This window comes from Vipera berus, assembly GCF_964194415.1.
Source record: "Vipera berus genome assembly, chromosome: Z".
NCBI classification, from domain to species: domain Eukaryota; kingdom Metazoa; phylum Chordata; class Lepidosauria; order Squamata; family Viperidae; genus Vipera; species Vipera berus.
This window is the reverse complement of record NC_138205.1, coordinates 84,428,363-84,446,965: the sequence shown is the minus strand read 5'-3', so window position 1 is coordinate 84,446,965 and position 18,603 is coordinate 84,428,363. Positions and strand designations below refer to the sequence as shown.

General features: G+C 35.3%; 1 protein-coding gene across 1 annotated transcript in view; it reads left to right on the top strand.

Annotated features, from left to right (window-relative positions):
- Nucleotides 1-636: 636 nt before the first annotated feature.
- Nucleotides 637-18,603, top strand: part of ZCWPW2 (zinc finger CW-type and PWWP domain containing 2) — a gene marked incomplete at both ends in the record, with an annotated part of 29,515 nt that continues 11,548 nt past the window's right edge. The window contains 6 exons of the mRNA XM_081346249.1: nt 637-923; nt 1,865-2,024; nt 12,488-12,602; nt 13,151-13,209; nt 17,367-17,434; nt 17,484-17,551. Coding sequence (XP_081202375.1) covers nt 637-923; nt 1,865-2,024; nt 12,488-12,602; nt 13,151-13,209; nt 17,367-17,434; nt 17,484-17,551 — 757 coding nt within the window. The remainder of the gene's footprint in view (nt 924-1,864; nt 2,025-12,487; nt 12,603-13,150; nt 13,210-17,366; nt 17,435-17,483; nt 17,552-18,603) is intronic.

The window sequence follows — 18,603 nt, the reverse complement described above, 5'->3', positions numbered from 1 at the left end:
GTTGTAAGTTATAGTTGAGAATTACCTGTATGAGAACTACCTGTACTATCTATAGCTCAGTTATAATTGAGAACTACATATACATGTTTTCATAAGTTGAGTACAGTGGTGGGATTCTAATACCTGAACAACCAGTTCTCATATTTGATGCAGGCCTGGGCCTCCGATGCCTAGAGCGGACTTCTGGAGGTGGCATCCACACACTTCCGATGGGCCATTCTAGGCCTAGGAGGCCTCCTCCATGCCTCCAATGCCGCCTCCAAGGCCTAGAACGAACTTTCGGAAGTGGTATCCATGCACTTCCAGTGGACTGTTCTATGCCTGGGAGGCCTCCTTCAGGCCTCCAAGGCCTAGACTGGACTTCTGGAAGCTAGCCAGTTCTCCAAATTCAGGTAAATTTAGCTACTGGTTCTCCCGAACCCGTGCGAACCGGCTGAATCTCACCACTGGTTAAGTATAATTTCTACCCAAGCTGTAGAAGTTAATTATCACTTAATTTTGAGAGTAATTAGTTTTATTATTAACAGAGTTTTCATGGAAATGCAATTTAATGGGAATGATTTATGTTTAATATAGTTCTTTTATCTTTCAGAGGGAACAAATATTCTACAGACTAGAAGAGTGAAGACCTGTTATATGGATTCTGTAAAAGAAAATAATTTTTACATAGGTAAAGGGTGGATACAATGTGAGAACAGGGGCTGTTTAAAATGGAGACTGTTACAGCAAGATGATATAGAAAATATTGATTCTAATACACCATGGTACTGCTATATGAATATTGATCCACAGTTTAATAAATGTTCTGTTGCTGAAGAATATTTTCCCAAGGAGTCTCAATTTCAAAAACATGGATTAAAATATATTTATTCAAAGTTTCCATTAGGAAGCTTGGTTCTGGCAAAAATGAAAACATGGCCAAGGTAAGGTTCTAAGAAATTAAGCATTAATTAGGGATAATTTAGATTAATTGCAGCATTGAAAAACAATGTTGTAATAAAGATTACAGATGTTCTTAAACCTTAGGGGACATAATGATTTTCTATTTAGCTTCCATTGTAGTTCTCCAACAATTCCTAAGTATAAACTGTGGTGGCACAGTGATTAGATTGCAGACTAACTCACTGCTCACTGCTAGGAGTTTGATTCTAACCAGTTCAAGGTTGACTCAGCCTTCCATCCTTCTAAGGTCGGTAAAATGAGGACCCAAATTGTTGGGGGCAATATGCTGACTCTGTAGACTGCTTAGAGAGGGCTGTAAAGCACTATGAAGTGGTATATAAGACTAACTGCTATTGTAATAAATATGTCAGAACAATATATTTATGAAGAATTGTGATTAATAAAAGAAATTTTTTTTAATTTGTGGAAAAAACATGGGAAATATAGGAAATATTTATAGCATTGTGGGATTTATGTCAAGAGGTCGAATTAACAGCACAGTCTTAATATGCAGATTCATAAGGTGGGTGTAATTCAGAGAGTCCATTACAGAAGTCTTTGAGAAACCCATGAAAGTGGAGCACAAGATACAAGAAGTGGGCTGGAGTGTCCGTGGATCCACTGAATCCAGTAATTAGACTTCACAATTGGTTTCAGTAGGAAAATGTTTGCTTGAAACAATGACTTTATATTCTGAAAAACTACCTCCCATTCTTAGCAAGGTTTTATAAGTACAGGATGGTTTATCTTTCATTTCCTATTACCTTCTAACTGCTTACTTCCTCTCACTTACAACCGTTCTACTGGATATTTAATAGGTCTGTTGCTGATATATCTCCAAACATGTCTCTTTCTAGATACAGTATAAACCTATGCATTTAATTTTTCTCTGGACTTATTTTTGAAAATATTTTATTTTAAGATGGCCTGGCATTCTTTCTCCTGATCCTGTTGATGGACAGTATGTGAAATATGATTTTAATGGAGATGTTGAAAGTCATCATGTAGAGTTTCTGGGGAATCCCCATTCCAGGAGTTGGACTGCCATAAAATACATTGATCTTTATCCCAATTCATTTAAGGTAGGTTTTAAAAAAACCTCTAATTAAACATTAAATGAAATTATTTAAATTCATAGGCTGTCACTTATCTGCAGATAAAATATAGATATTTTTTTAAAGCCACACTATTGATGTACCAGCAAGCTATGAATCATCAGTTTGGTGTGTGTGTATGTGTGTGTGTCATTTATTAAAAACTGATAATAAATTAATGTTAGTTGAGTCTCAAGGAATTTTGACTGACCAATACATTACAGCTATTCTTCATGTGCTAGATGAATAATTCTTAGGATCATCCAATGCAGATTAGAGTCCTACATGAAAGAGTTGTGCATATATTTAGGCTGGTTTTAGAAAAGGCCCAAATAGCATTATTACTGATGCATGCTGGTTAATTAAAAATGATACTAAAAAGAAGTCAATATGAGCTTTATTGATTAAGGAAAGGCCTTCAATTATACTATCAAGTAGTGCAGACATGTCAAACACAAGGCCCGGGGGCCAGATCCGGCCCGCGAAGTGGTTTCATGTGGCCCGCGAAGCATCCTGGAAACAGTGAGGGAACGGCCCCCACTGCCTTGACCCTGGCCCAGAGACCCTCCTTCTGCCAGAGACCCTCAGATCTGTCCCACTCCTGCCCAGGCCCCCCCATAGGCCCCCTTGATGCGAACGATGTAGAGTTGGCCATGCCCACCCAGGCCACACCCACCCGGCCCCCTGAGGGCAACCGCAATGTTGATGCAGCCCTCAATGAAATTGAGTTTGACACCCCTGAAGTAGTGTGATGTGCTTAGGAAAAATAGGAAACTCAGAACATCTCATTGTCCTTATGAAAAATTTATACACAGGATATGAAACCACAGGTTGTAAGGAACATGATGAAATAGATTGCCTCCACGTTGGGAAAAGTATGAGACAAAATTATATACTCTTTCCTTATTCAATTTATATGCTTAATATATATATTGAGTAGGAAGCTCCATTGGAAGTTATGGTAGTGGTCTGATTATGGCAAGGAAATTACTGCGCCCAAGAACCATAAAAGACACATGGGATTACTTCTGAAAAGTTTCCTTTACTGTTCTTCATATGTAGACAGAAATTTTGCCAAAGTAAAGCCACTATTTGCATCACTCTAGGTATAATCTGGGAACTGCTACAGAGGATCCTTCTTAACTCTCCTTCCCCCAACCAAACTATTCAAGTTTTGCTGCCCTTTTGCCCTCTGGATTTCAGCCCCTTCCTCCTGAGAATCCAGACTACAAACCACCATAGGAATGATGTTAACTTCCTCCAAAGCCAAACCACTATGTCATTGCCCCAGGACAAAAAACAGATTTAGTGAGTGATTTCCATTGCAGGTTGAACCATTAATAAATTAGGTGAGATCAACAATTGCCATGGTGGCCGTAAATTTCAAGCCACCTCTGAGCGCAGGTTCAATGAAACCAGTTTGAAGTCTCTCAGGACCATAAGCCTGGGAAACTCCATCAACAAATTTATCTATCTATCTATCTATCTATCTATCTATCTATCTATCTATCTATCTATCTATCTATCTATCTATCTATCTATCACATTTTTAAACAGCCCATCTCCCTCACAGAGGGACTCTTGGTAGTGTTCAATTGTCACATTGGCCACTCTGGCAGGGATGGCTGTATGCTACAGAAAGGAAGGTAAGCATACTGTAGACTATGGCCCATGGCCAATCTCACAAAGGGAATTTCACATCCATTTATGAATTACACTATGTCTTGCACAATGTCCCTAAAGGCCACCAGAGAATCATTGTAATTACATGTAAGAATTACAAGGGAAGAACCACAGATTAAACAACAGTCAGACAGACAGCAGTGAGAATGTGAGATAAAAACATCTGAAAAGAGGCCTCCCTAGTTTCTTGGACTGTAAAGGTGAAGAGTATTTTCTGACTTGCAATATTCTGTTAATGTCAATTTACAATAAATTTAGAGCAAGTATTTCTGGATGTGCTTCTTGTCTGGACTTTCCACAGTTGAAATTCATGGATAACAACAGCCATATTTTTGCTCTAAAGTCATGACTGGTACCATACCTAAAAAGACTGGTACATTTCAGAGGTGGAGACACACACACCCCCAGTTCTGTGCCCAACCAGCTTTTGATAAATGGAAAAGAGGTCAGCCTTCTCATCCAAATTTGAGATGGAAAGCCATATAAATTGAAGTAAATAAAGTATTTAAAATAAATATTTGAATAAAACTGCTAATCTAGTAATATTTGACTAGATCAATTATAATTTGTTCTTTGGAGTCTTACATAAATGGAATGTCATAGTCGATATGGTTCTGAAGTATATGTTTTTTTGAATTTAAACCTTCATAATCCTAATTTATATAGATAGTTGCATGAACTCTGAGAACATTTGACTAGAGCTTCTCTCCAATGTCTTTTGAGAAAGCAGAGTAGTGGTATGAAGTTAGTTGCATGCTACTTATGTTGAGTAGTTGAACTGTAATGCTCTTCCATCTCTTTAATATTCAGCATTCAGAAGCAGTTTTTAAAGAGTGAATGTCAAGTTCCATAACCTTTTCTAAGTTATCAAAATTGAGTGATAGTTTTGGTGGAATAGAAAAGCTGCTCAAATCTTTAATGCTTTTCCCCCTTTAGTTCAGTAAAGGTTTTTCCTTTTATTGGATTATCTTTTCTATAGCTAAAACTCCTGCCAATCACTTAGTCATTTGATAAAGTGTCCTTAAATCTCCTCTTATTTCTGCCATTTCCACTTGAAATGTCTACCTATCAATAATGGTTTTCTGTTCTCTGATCTTTTGAACATCTTTTATTCTTTCTTTCCTTTTTTTCTTAGTCCCATTTTCTTGTTATGTAACATTGCATTTACCAAATTCAAGATCAATTGTTATAGGTTATAGAATTGATTTCTCAGCCACTTACCATTTTATTAATGGAAATACAGAAAAATATTCAAATTGATTGTCTAATTAAAGATAGTGGGTGATTTTCCTTCAATTTTAGCAAAAGAAGTTTTAAATAAATTTAAGAACTTAACAATATATATACATACATATGATACCTCTCGCCTACCAGCCATTTGGAAACCCGCCTTGATTGACAGACGAGTCCCAACCACCAAGAATGATACCAGACCCAAACTCATGATAACATCACATGACATCACCACCACACAACCATTCAAAAAGCAAATCCGAACCCACAACGATAACGACACACAACCACAAAACAGAAACCTAACCACAGCTGCAACATCAGCCACTTTAAACCCTTCCAAACCACACAATAAGCAAACTGACACCCACTATAAAAACATGGCACCACCACAAACACGGAGCCGAACAAAAGCAGCACAACTCACCAGTTCAGGTCTAAGGCTGGCAGCTGAGACCAGCCCATCCACTCAAAACACACCCCCACCCAATCAGAACACAGCCCCCATTCAAAACACCCCCCACCCAATCAGAACACAGCTAACCCCCCACCCAATCAGAGCACACCTCCACCCACAGAACACACCCCCTCTGGCAGTTTAAAAAAGAGGAACAAACAGCCACTACCACACACTTCTCCCAGAAGAACGAAGCTGAAGCCACCAGCCTGAGGATGACGGATGAGATTTTGTCGAAACGTTGCTCTTACACCTTCAATTCTACGTGGGAAAAAACCCGAATGACCAAAGATCCACATACAAACACCCGCGAAAACCTCAAAAAACACATACATATATACATATATACATATATACATCATATATACACATACACATACATACATACATACATACATACATACATACATACATATATATATATATATATATATATATATATATATATATATATATATATATATATATATATATATAAAATGTCTGCTAAATATTCAGATTACTTTGCTAGGCCCCAAACATGGGACAAATCTTATTTCCTGTTTCAGCCCAACCCAGGGCCATCCACAGGGAGTGGTCACAATAGTGACAGCTCATATTTGTGTGTGTGTGTGTGTGTGTGTGTGTGTGTGTGTGTGTGTGTGAAATTTTTTTGAATTGCTAACAAAGAATTAAAGGGAGACTGATATGCATTTCAATGAGAACAAATAAGTTTGAAATGCATATCAGTCTCCCTTTAATTCTTTGTTACCAATTCAAAAAATTTTTACACACACACACACACACACCCACACACACACACACACACACACACACACACACATATATATATATATATATATATATATATATATATATATATATATATATATATATATATATATATATATATATATATATATGGTAAAGGTAAAGGTTCCCCCGCACATGCGTGCTAGTCGTTTCCGACTCTGGGGGCCGGTGCTCATCTCCGTTTCAAAGCCGAAGAGCCAGCGCTTGTCCAAGGACGTCTCCATGGTCATGTGGCCGGCATGACTAGACGCCAAAGGCGCACGGAATGCTGTTACCTTCCCACCGGAGTGGTCCCTATTTTTCTACTTGCATTTTTACGTGCTTTCGAACTGCTAGGTTGGCAGAAGCTGGGACGAGTAACAGGCGCTCACTCTGCTACGCGGCACTCGGGATTCGACCCGCCAAACTGCCGACCTTCTGATCGACAAGCTCAGCGTCCTAACCCACTGAGCCACTGCGTCCCATATATATATATATAGTTGTAGCAGCTAGATACCATAGTGGTTAGAAAACTGCCTTTGATTTGAGAGACTGGGGTTCAAATTCCAGCTGATACCTACCTTATCAGTAGGAGTCTTTGGGAAGAGACCTTCAAGTGCTTTCTCTGATAAATCTCATAGAACAGAAAGGTACCTGCTTCTAATGAAGTCTGTATAGGCTTGAAGCCCATGCTTGAGTTCAATCCCAGTTTACTAAAAACTATTAAAACATTAGTTTCAATTTGAATATCTATATATTCATACCATTAATAACATCAACAAAATGTACATGCAGTAATAGAAATTTAGGAAACGTAGATTAATACAGATGCAGTTTTTCATAAATACATATAACATTCTTATGATGCTAGCTGTATTTCAGACCTTTGCAGGATTTTTAAATTATTTTCACAAATATAAAAGGTAAAGGTAAAGGTTCCCCCGCACATGCGTGCTAGTCGTTTCCGACTCTAGGGGCCGGTGCTCATCTCCGTTTCAAAGCCGAAGAGCCAGCGTTTGTCCGAGGACGTCTCCGTGGTCATGTGGCCGGCATGACTAGACGCCAAAGGCGCACGGAACGCTGTTACCTTCCCACCAGAGTGGTTCCTATTTTTCTACTTGCATTTTTTACGTGCTTTCGAACTGCTAGGTTGGCAGAAGCTGGGACGAGTAACAGGCGCTCACTCTGTTATGTGGCACTCGGGATTCAACCCGCCAAACTGCCGACCTTCTGATCGACAAGCTCAGCGTCCTAACCCACTGAGCCACCGCGTCCCTTTTCACAAATATAGAAGTGGCTAATGATCTCCAAATACATTTGGATGTTATATGGATGTTTATAATAATTTTCATTCAATTATTTTTAAGTGACTAGTGGAGTAGGAATTACATAATTGATATTGATGAATATATTAATCCATTGTAGTGATGCATCTTCAATTTAAATTCAAAATAACACTAAGAAAAATACCCAAGAAATTATGCAAAATGCAATAGAAGATAACTCATGTTTAATTTAACTGAAATTAATGGATATTTATGGAAAGTGCCATTTTATGGTAAGTGAAAATTTTGATGGCACAAAATGTTTTTCCAACAACTCTATATTTCCCCTCTTAATCTATTTCAACCAAATAATTTATATTTTATTCTGTTCTAGTTATATTATTTTAGAATAACATAAAGGGGTCCTTGGTGGTCTCTGAGCTTGGTTGTTTTCTTGCAGACATTTCATTAGCCAAACTAGTATAACATCATCAGAATAATAAAAAGTTCCACCACAAGGTGGCACACATCGATTAATAAATTGAATTTCTATTTAGCTAGCTTCCATATTATTTCTCAGTTTATTAGAAATTTACTGTATGCTGGTATTATATTGAAAATGATTTCATCTCTGCAAAAATGTAGCACTGTATCATAACTTTAAAATATGCATCACGTACAGAGTTATTGTGAAGTCATTCAAGCAGTAATGTCTCCCCAAAGGCTTCAGTTACATCCCATAGAAAATTGTAAGAACTTTGAAGAAAGAAAAAGGAAATGTAATGTGCACTAGAGCTCTCTTTGGAAAGCAACTTTTCCCCCACCAGACCAAGATCCTCAAGCCAGCTGCTACTTGGCATAGTTCATTCCACCCATGTTGATAAAATTTTGTACATTTTTGTAAATATTTTTACAAAAATCAACATTTTTACAAAATCACCAGAAAAAAAAGAATAATTGTCATCTCTGGTTTTTCTTTGGACAGCATATCTTCCCAATGATTCAAAATAGTAGTTTGCCTCCCTCCTTATGATAGCATAGCACTAACCAATGCTGGTATGTTTTAAGTGAATTATTATTTATTCATTCCTTAATAATTGGGATAATGTAAATGACCTTCCCTGATAATTAGGTATTAGGAATCCCTCGGCTAGTGCTTTTTTCAAATATCAGCAACACATGAAATGCTGATACTTGAGAACTCTGAAAAATATTGATCTATGCTTTTATTACTTAATAGTAGATAACATGCTACAAAAAAGTATAATTATAAAATAGGTATTATGTAAAGTCACACATCTTGGAATTTCTGTGCAAGTTTTTTAAAAATTTTATTCACAGAAGCAATGCTGTAGTACACACTGATAATTAGACATAAAATCTGACAACTCATCCTAATTATCAAAACTATTTGTATAGGTGATGCAGTAAAAGTGCTACACTCAATTTGCCAGCAAATTTGGAAAACTCAACAGTGGCCACAGGATTGGAAAGGATCAGTTTACATTCCAATTCCAAATAAAGGCAGTGCCAAAGAATGTTCAAACTATCGCACCATTGCACTCATTTCTCATGCTAGTAAACTTATGCTTAAAATCCTACAAGCTAGACTCCATCAGTATGTGGATCGAGAACTACCAGAAGTACAGGCAGGATTTCGAAGAGGCAGAGGAACTAGAGATCAAATTGCCAACATACGCTGGATCATGGAGAAAGCTAGGGAGTTCCAGAAAAACATCTACTTCTGCTTCATTGACTATGCTAAAGCCTTTGATTGTGTGGATCATAACAAACTGTGGCAAGTTCTTAAAGAGATGGGAGTACCAGACCATCTTATTTGTCTCTTGAGAAACCTATATGCGGGCCAAGAAGCAACAGTGAGAACTGGACACAGAACCACTGATTGGTTCAAAATTAGGAAAGGAGTCCGGCAAGGCTGTATACTGTCGCCTTGCCTATTTAACTTATATGCAGAGCACATCATGAGAAAGGCAGGGCTAGATGAATCAAAAGTTGGAATTAAGATTGCAGGAAGAAATATCAACAACCTAAGATATGCAGATGATACCACTCTAATGGCAGAAAGTGAAGAAGAACTAAAGAGCCTCGTGTTGCAGGTGAAGAAGGAGAGTGCAAAACTTGGGTTTAAACATTAAGAAAATCAAGATCATGGCATCCAGCCCTCTCAATTCCTGGCAAATAGATGGGGAAGAAATGGAGGTAGTGACAGATTTTATTTTCCTGGGCGCCAAGATCACTGCAGATGGGGACTGCAGCCAAGAAATTAAAATATGCTTGCTCCTGTAGAGGAAAGCCATGGCAAATCTAGACAGCACACTAAAAAGCAGAGATATCACCCTGTCAACAAAAGTGCGTATAGTCAAGGCTATGGTCTTCCCAGTTGCAATGTATGGCAGTGAAAGTTGGACCATAAAAAAGGCTGAGCGCCAAAGAATTGAGGCCTTTGAACTCTGGTGCTGGAGAAGACTCCTGCGAGTCCCTTGGACTGCAAGGTGATCAAACCAGTCAGTCCTAGAGGAGATCAACCCTGACTGCTCTTTAGAAGGCCAGATCCTGAAGCTAAAACTCAAATACTTTGGCCACCTAATGAGAAGGAAGGACTCACTGGAGAAGAGCCTAATGCTGGGAAAGATTGAGGGCAATAGAAGAAGGGGACGACAGAGAATGAGGTGGCTGGTTGGAGTCACTGAAGCAGTAGGCGTGAGCTTAAATGGACTCCAGCAGATGGTAGAGGACAGGAAGGCCTGGAGGAACGTTGTCCATAGGGTCGTGATGGGTCGGACATGACTTCGCAACTAACAACAACAACAATTTGTATAGGACACCTGGCTATAGCTAAGTGAATCATGGCTTATTGTATTAACCCAATCTTTTTCATTTGTGCGACACAGTGAATCATATATTAAGCCTTTTGGATGAATGCATATAACACACAGGTTTATAGTTTAATATGTTATTTCCTTAAAGTTGTTGACGGAGGAAAATGATGCCAATGTAAAAGAGATTTAAAGTTAAACAGGTTAAGGTTAAGACAAAACTGGGGAGTATGTCAGATGCCAGAATGGTGAGGCAGTTATTGTTGTAATGAGGAGAAAAGTGTACAATATTACTTACACAAAGTAAAAATATTTAAATATATGTATATAAATATCTTTTTATAATCTTATCTTGATTTATTAGATAACTTTAATGCAAGGTAGGCAACCTTGGCTCTTTTATGACTCGTGGACTTCAACTCCCAGAATTCCTGAGTCAGCATGGCTGGTTCAGGAATTCTGGGAGTTGAAGTCCATGAGTCATAAAAGAGCCAAGGTTGCCTACCCTTACTTTAATGTGACAATATATATATGATTTCTAAGCTTCTTCACTGAGCAAGATGTTACGATATCAGATATTGCTGAAGAACAAAAAAAGGCTATTGATATAATACTTCATTTGCAAGAATTCAAAGAGTAAATGTGTTTCCATTGGACGTATTTATTTCAAAAATCAAGGAAATTAAAGCAACTATATTTGTTTTAAAATTATTTAGAAAACAAGATACATTTGTGTAAATAGAACCAAGTACAGAAATCTAACAAAGCATTCCAATTTATTATAATTTCACTTGATTTTTTTTAGTTGAAAGATTACAAACATGATTTTTCTGTTCTTGTTTTACATTTAGTTTGATTTATTGCATAGCAAATATACTAGCTAATTTCCTCTATTTTTTAAAAAAATATCTGGAATCTTTAGGAGTTTATGAGTGCTATAATTACGAATAGAAGTAATTGTGAAGATTTCACTGAGAATAAATGAGTGAAACAAGACAATATTCATCTGACTATGGCTTGTCAGAAAAATAAAATAATTTGTATTAGAAATATTTGATGACACAATAAGTATTGAACTTATTTAAATCATATGTACTTTTGACAGATAACCAATAATTGGGTGGGTAGTAATTAAAGAATGTGAGTGTATAATTAGTTCAAAACTGGAACAGTTGTCAAAACATACACGCTAAACTGACCTTCTGTTTTCTGTGTTTCTCAGAATAAATATTTAAAACTGTGGATGCTATCTTTTTTTCCATACAGGCTAGGCTAATATGCCCCATATCTTTTCACAGGGAAAATATCTAACTGAAACTCTTATACTTTAGCCCAGAGTCTGTTGATAACAGGATGGTAAAAATAAAAAGTATTAATATCTTCTAACCCATTAACTTTAGTATTAAGAGCATTATAATTTGTGGTTTCTGCAAAGTAGTGGTTCAATACTGAGTTCAGTTCTTAATGCCTAACAACAAGCTAAAGACATTTCTGTTAGATTTATTTAATACCAAAACATAAAGGTAATGCTCTGATCTTAAATAGCTTTGTAGTATATGTTATGAACTTGATCATTTACAATCAGCTTAAGGACATACATTTTATTTTGGATATACTACATGTTGGAGTCCATCTTTTGATGTGCAATACTGCATTTATAATATTTTTCCCCCCGAGGTTTCAATAGGACAATAGGAAATTGTAAGAAAGGTAGAATAATAACTGAAACAAATTATATAGCAGAAACAGTTATAAGACCATGTACAAAGTCATATTGTTTCCATAGTCCTGCTTCAAGAGATCTAGGGTTACTTTCAAAATCCTACAAGAAAGACTGTAAGTTTTATGTTTGACCCAAAAAAGCAAATATCGTTTCCTTTATTTTAAAAAGAAAAAAGGGCTTTTCTTTAATAGCACCTAAACTTTGCTACACAAACTCTCTTTTTCTGTGTCTGTCTCTGCTTCTGCTTTCCTCCTCCTTTTCTAAAATTTCCCAATATAAAATAATGCCTTTTTCTAAAATTAAAATAATTTCAAGTTTGAATTAAATTGCATGTTCAATGTTTCTGCAGCTATTTATATTAATTAAATGTATTGTAAAAAATATTTTTTTACATTTTATAATGAGAACTTTAGAAAAATAACAATGTACCTAATATAAATTAGTAACATAGCTGGATATATATTTGTATGTGTATTTCTTAGGCAGATGTATGTAAGAAGAAAAAAGCCTGGTATGACAGTGCATTGGAAGAGGCAAACAAATTGCTTGCATATTCTACTCAGCAAAGGCTCGACGTATGCTACCTATCAAAAAAGGGTACAGTTATATGACCTCTTAGTTGTTATTATATACAAACATTTGCATTTTTATCTCTGCAAATATTTTTCCCAGTAATTGTGGTGTGAATTAATGTTAGTATCTGTACTGAATACTAATACTGCTAGATACTAATGATTCCTGCATCAAATCAAGAGAAGTTTCATAAATAAAAAAATAAATAAATACCCAGCTCAGAATAATCTGTGTTATTCACTTACATTTTATGTGATGGATATAACCTTTAATCAAATACTAGTTCCTGCAGCTGCATTTCTGCTATGATCAATGTACTCTATAAAATATCTTTTTATAGGTATCAATTTATCATGTAAGATTAACCAAGTTCTGAATTGGACCATGTTCCTCCAGAAAACATGGTATTACAGCCATGTAGTCTTGAGTAGTTTTCTTGTAGTAGTTTTCCATAATATTGTAATATTTATAACATAAGAATTGAGCACAGATCAAAAACAATCATATAAAATCTTAAATTTGTTAGTCATTGTGATTCAATTGTTCCTTAATTATTCTCATAATGATTTTAGATACAGTAAATGACAAAGAAGCCAAAAGAAAAACTGATAAAATAGAATGTAGAAAAATGGTAAGATTTAAATATAAATTCTTACAATTTTAATTATTGGACAACATTGCTTTGCAATATTTGCTTTCAGCTGTTCTTTCTAAACAGCAATATTATTTCCTATCACAATGTTTATTGATATGAAATGTGTTTGTTTTTCCAACTTGAACAAATTAGTAAGTTACTAATTTTATAAGCATTTTATATTAGAATGAAAATGGATATAATTAATTAATTTTATTATTCTGTGCTTCACAATAATTTAAATAAAACATGTTTGATTTTGTGTGAGGAATAAATACCTGAAAAATACTATAGTTAATATAGTAACTATATTAGTACTAAGTATACTAACTATACTTTGAACATCATTTCCAATATTTTTTGTGTGATATTGATAATAGCAATAGCACTTTAGACTTCCGGTATATACTGTTTCATAGTGCTTTACAGCCTTCTCTAAGCAGTTTACAGAGTCAGTATATTGCCACCAACAATCTGAATCCTCATTTTACTGACCTTGGAAAGATGGAAGGCTGAGTCAACCTTGAGCCAGTGAGAATTGAACTGTCAAACTGTGGCAGTTGGCAGTCAGCAGAATTAGTCTGCAGTGCTGCATTCTAACCACTGTGCCACCACAAGATGCCGGAAGCTTCAGGCTCATTTAATCTCATATTCAGATACATAATAAGATGGTCACATAGCAAGAATTGATGGGAGGTGGATCAAGGCAGTCATAGAATGGATCCCACATGATAAAAAGGGTCCATGAAAGAGACCTAAAGCAAGATTGATTGACGACATCAGCAAGTATTGTGGGCCCAATTGATAAAAGAGGCTCAGGACCGTATTGGTTGGAAACATGCAGAAGAGTAGTGCATAGACAATGGCTAAAATGATGATTTTGATGATGATGATGATGATGATGATGATGATGATGATGATGATGATGATGGAGGAGAAGGAGAAGGAGGAAGACAGACAGACAGACAGACAGACAGATAACCAAGAGAGTCTCAGAAACTTCTATTGCATAATTTATCATTTTATCATTCTTATGAAGTGATAAATTATAGTTAATTTTTAATTAATTTAACATGCCTATTCAATTATGACTTAATCAGATGTTAACTATAATTAACCAAAGTTGTGGTTTGGATACACAAGAAATTGTGATAATCTAACCATGAGAAAAGAAAAAACTCTTCCAACATCGTATTCTATAATACAGATAAAGGAAAAATACAAGGCTGAAATATATTGCAACAAATATATAATTTAATTAAATGGGTGAACCTACCCATTAAATCTTATTTACAAGTGATCAAAATAACATCTATGAGGGAAGAGCTGTTGAAGTTAAAAGGTAACTATATACTTTTGAAACAGCTGTTAACTGCCATTAAATATACTGTGTATTCAAAAATAATCCATCTTTTTCTCAGATTAAAAGTTGTACAAAAAAATGTGGGAAGGAAACTAGTTGCAGAAATGGAAGAAAGTAAGTCTGGTTATCCCCTGATAGTCTTAAAATATTGTGATTTTCACTAGACAAGGAAAAATAAAAGAATATGGATAGCAAATTCATGTATCTTAATTTTTCCAGGATATAAGAAGTATACATATGTCTTTTATTTATTTGTACTTAGCCTGCCTTGTGATTAAAAAAACTTAAAGTGATATTTATTTATTTATTTATTTATTTATTTATTTATTTATTTATTAATGGGATTTATATCCCGCCCTATCTCCCGAGGGACTCAGGGCGGCTAACAACAACAAAACTTAAAGGTCTCTGTACAGTAAATTAAAAATAAAATTTGAAATAAAGTAAAATAAATTAAAGAATAGAGTTAGAATTGTAAATATAATTAAAATCCCTGTCAGTCTAGGTCAGCCAGGTGGAAAAGGAGTGTTTTGAGGCCGCGGCGAAAGGACTGGAGATCATACATATATATACAGCATATATATATATATATATATGTATATATATATATATATATATATATATATATATATATATATATATATATATATATATATATATATACATATACAGCATATTTAAAAAGTTACAATGAAGTGATTAAATAAATCAGCAGTGTATTTCAGTATCAGCAAATCAGATCAACCACCAAAAACTGTTAAAACCCATAAGAAACCTATTTTCATATGGCTCCTAGTTTAATAGATATATTAAATTCATGGTCAATAGCTAAAAACCCTTATCTCTAGATTTCATCTACTTTATTTCAAAAGTACAATAAGAATGATAAAATATTTACATCCAGTATATATCATACTGTTCCATCCTGTATCACATTCCATCCTTCAAATGGATTTTGCAGGATGCCAGGAATTTAACTCCCAAGTCTTAGTTCTATAACTTTCAAATGTTTCTTTGGCTTACTATATTGCTGGGCAATGATTGTGCCTGCTATTCATGTCATGTGGATGTATTAATGAATCACCTCCTGGTTGCCCAGAGTGAAGGCAAACATTCAATTAAGAATTGCTGTACAGAAGATAATAATACAATTAAGGATGTTAGCATAATTGACACCACATTCTGGTCTTTGCAGCTGAACAATCAGTTAGTTTTAACAAAGAGGTGTACTATATTAACACTTAATAAGACTAGTGCAGCAGTCCCCAACCATTGTGGCTTGGTTGCCCAGCTGGGGGAGAAGGGGAACCAGGCCACTCAAGTGGCAGACTGGCTCATGCGTGCAGCTCGACTTGCATGAGCAAAAGTTTAGTGTGCATGCATGTGCAGCTCGACTTGCACAAGTTGAGCTGCATGCATGTATGTGCATGAGTGCATGCTGGCCTACTGCTTATACAAGTCCAGCTGTGCGCATGCACACCAGCCCAGAATCACATGGTCCAGTTCCAAATAGGCCACAGTAATGGGGATTGGGGACCCCTAGACTAGTGCATTCTGCGTTGGGAAAGGACAGCTTAAGCTTGGGAAAGCTCTGCACAAGGCCTGCATTGGATCAAGTAGTGCCACTGAAAATTCTTAGCAGAATAATTTTGCTTGATAAAGCTTAAAACCCATGCCCAATTGCTGACAGGAGAGACGTGAGGGATGTACATTTCTTCCTTCCTTCTTCCCTTTTCTGAGTTCTCTCTTACTATAATCAGTGTAAGAGAAATAATCCACTAAAACTCCTAATTGGGATAAAGGTTATTTTGGGGATGTCTTCGCTTGCAATGACTTTTAATGTAGCAGGTTCTTCTCTAGCCCCCTCCCCCCATTTTTGTTCTTGGCATGATTTCATATATTAGCAAAATACTAATTTCCAAGCTTGCTTGGGAGGAAAAAATATTTTTTGAGTTTGATTCTTACTCCATAGTTACCACTCTTGTCTACTGTAGGATTGTGCTCTAAATTAGTAATAGATTTCAGTGGGTTTATTATTTATGTTACTAAATCTGTATTCATCACATTATGCTAATCAACTTAAAAGTTTTATTAGCAATTTCAGAAATGTTTGAGCGTAGGGAAAAATAGAAATATTCTAATAAACAAATAATGTACATTCCAATGCAATCTGTATTTTGTTTCCAAAATGATGAACTGTTTCTTAAGGCTTAAAAGGAGACTTTATTTGAAAGAAACCTTTAACTTAAAGCTGAAGAAACCTATATCTAAAATATGCATAGTCTGAGGTCAGTTCATATATTCATAGCAGTTTACCTTTCAAAATTATATAAAATAGATAATTTTCAAGTTGACTTTCAAGAGTTCATTATGCTGCTACCTTAAGTCATTTTAAACATTTATATACAAGGTAGACTCTTCAGCTTGATTGGTAGACTGGCAGCTAAATTTCAGGATTTGTTGAAAATGTCAATGACAAAAATCTAATTCAATTTAAATAAACAATATTATTTATAATATACCTTCAATGCATGTATCATTATAAGGTATGCTTGAAAGAACTTTTAATGTTTTAATGAAATGGTACTATTCACAAATAGTTATCAATATTTTTATTATATAAAACATAGGTAGCAATCCAAACTCATTCATAGGTTATACCTTACTGTTTTCAGTGGATCTAGTCCTAATTTAACTAAGTCTGTATCTTAACCATTTATGTTGTTGGCTTTTTCTATCTATTCTTAATTGTTGATTCACAACAAATACTCATAACTTTCTCAATTTTCAGGCAAAGAACGTTAACATATCCTTGCAAAATAACAAGGTCAGAAGATATCCTGTCAAGACAAAGCTTAGGTTAGTGTTCATATATACAAGTACAGAACTATGTGCTTTTTTGATATAGAAAGCAGAACTTGATTCTGAAGAAAACTATTGTTTATTATGTTTGTCGGGCTATTCTGAAAAAAGAAGGTAAGTATAAAATGTATGCATATCTTACCAAGATTCTAAAATATCTGAGTATTGGGCTTTAACCTAAAACATGTGTAAACAGCTCAGAATCTGGTTATATTTGCTTCTGAATAGATATGAATCAGATTGTGGTATAGATAGAATATTACTATAAAATGAATGAGATCCAAGGAACTATTTTAAGCTCTAAAGCAGAGGTGTCAAACTGCCAGCCCGCAGGCTGGATGCGTCATCCAGAAGCCGTGCCCACCCCATTGCCGGCAATAGCAAAACCGTCCAGATACATTGTGCGACATCATGTGATGTCGCGAGTTTGACATGTCTGTACTACAACAATCTACAATCATAACTTAACATTGAAGCAAATACATATGAAATGTCTGTTCTAAAACAACATTTCTTTAAAACTCTAAAGTAGCCGCTGGGAAATTTTGGGATTGAAATTTCTATTTTTAAAGTTGCCATTTTGAGAAAACCACTTTTAAGCTTATATCAAACATTCCTTAAAATCAATATTTTAAGGTAACTTATAGAAAACATTATTTTTTTTAACAAAAGATCCTTGAAATTTAATGAGACCAGTGGCATATTTATGATAAAATAGCTTGTAACAATATTTGAATAATTTATTTGACACATCCAATTTAGCAGCATGAACAATTATATATAAGATACTTAGTATGTGAAAGTATATTTTCTGCAAATTCCTCTGATTTAGCATCTTTTATTTATTTCTACTTTCAATGTTAGAATAATTGTTTTTTAGGATTACATTGTCCCATAAATTAACAGAGGTTAATTTGGAGGAGTTATGAAATATCAAAGTTCTCAGGTGATATGATCTTTATTTCTGAAAATGAAAAAGGGGTGTGTGTGTGTTTGTATGTATAAACGTGTGTGTATGTATGTGTGTATACACATACATACACAAACACATACATAAAAAGGTAAAGGTTCCCCCGCACATGCGTGCTAGTCGTTTCCAACTCTAGGGGCCGGTGCTCATCTCCGTTTCAAAGCCGAAGAGCCAGCGCTTGTCCCAGGACGTCTCC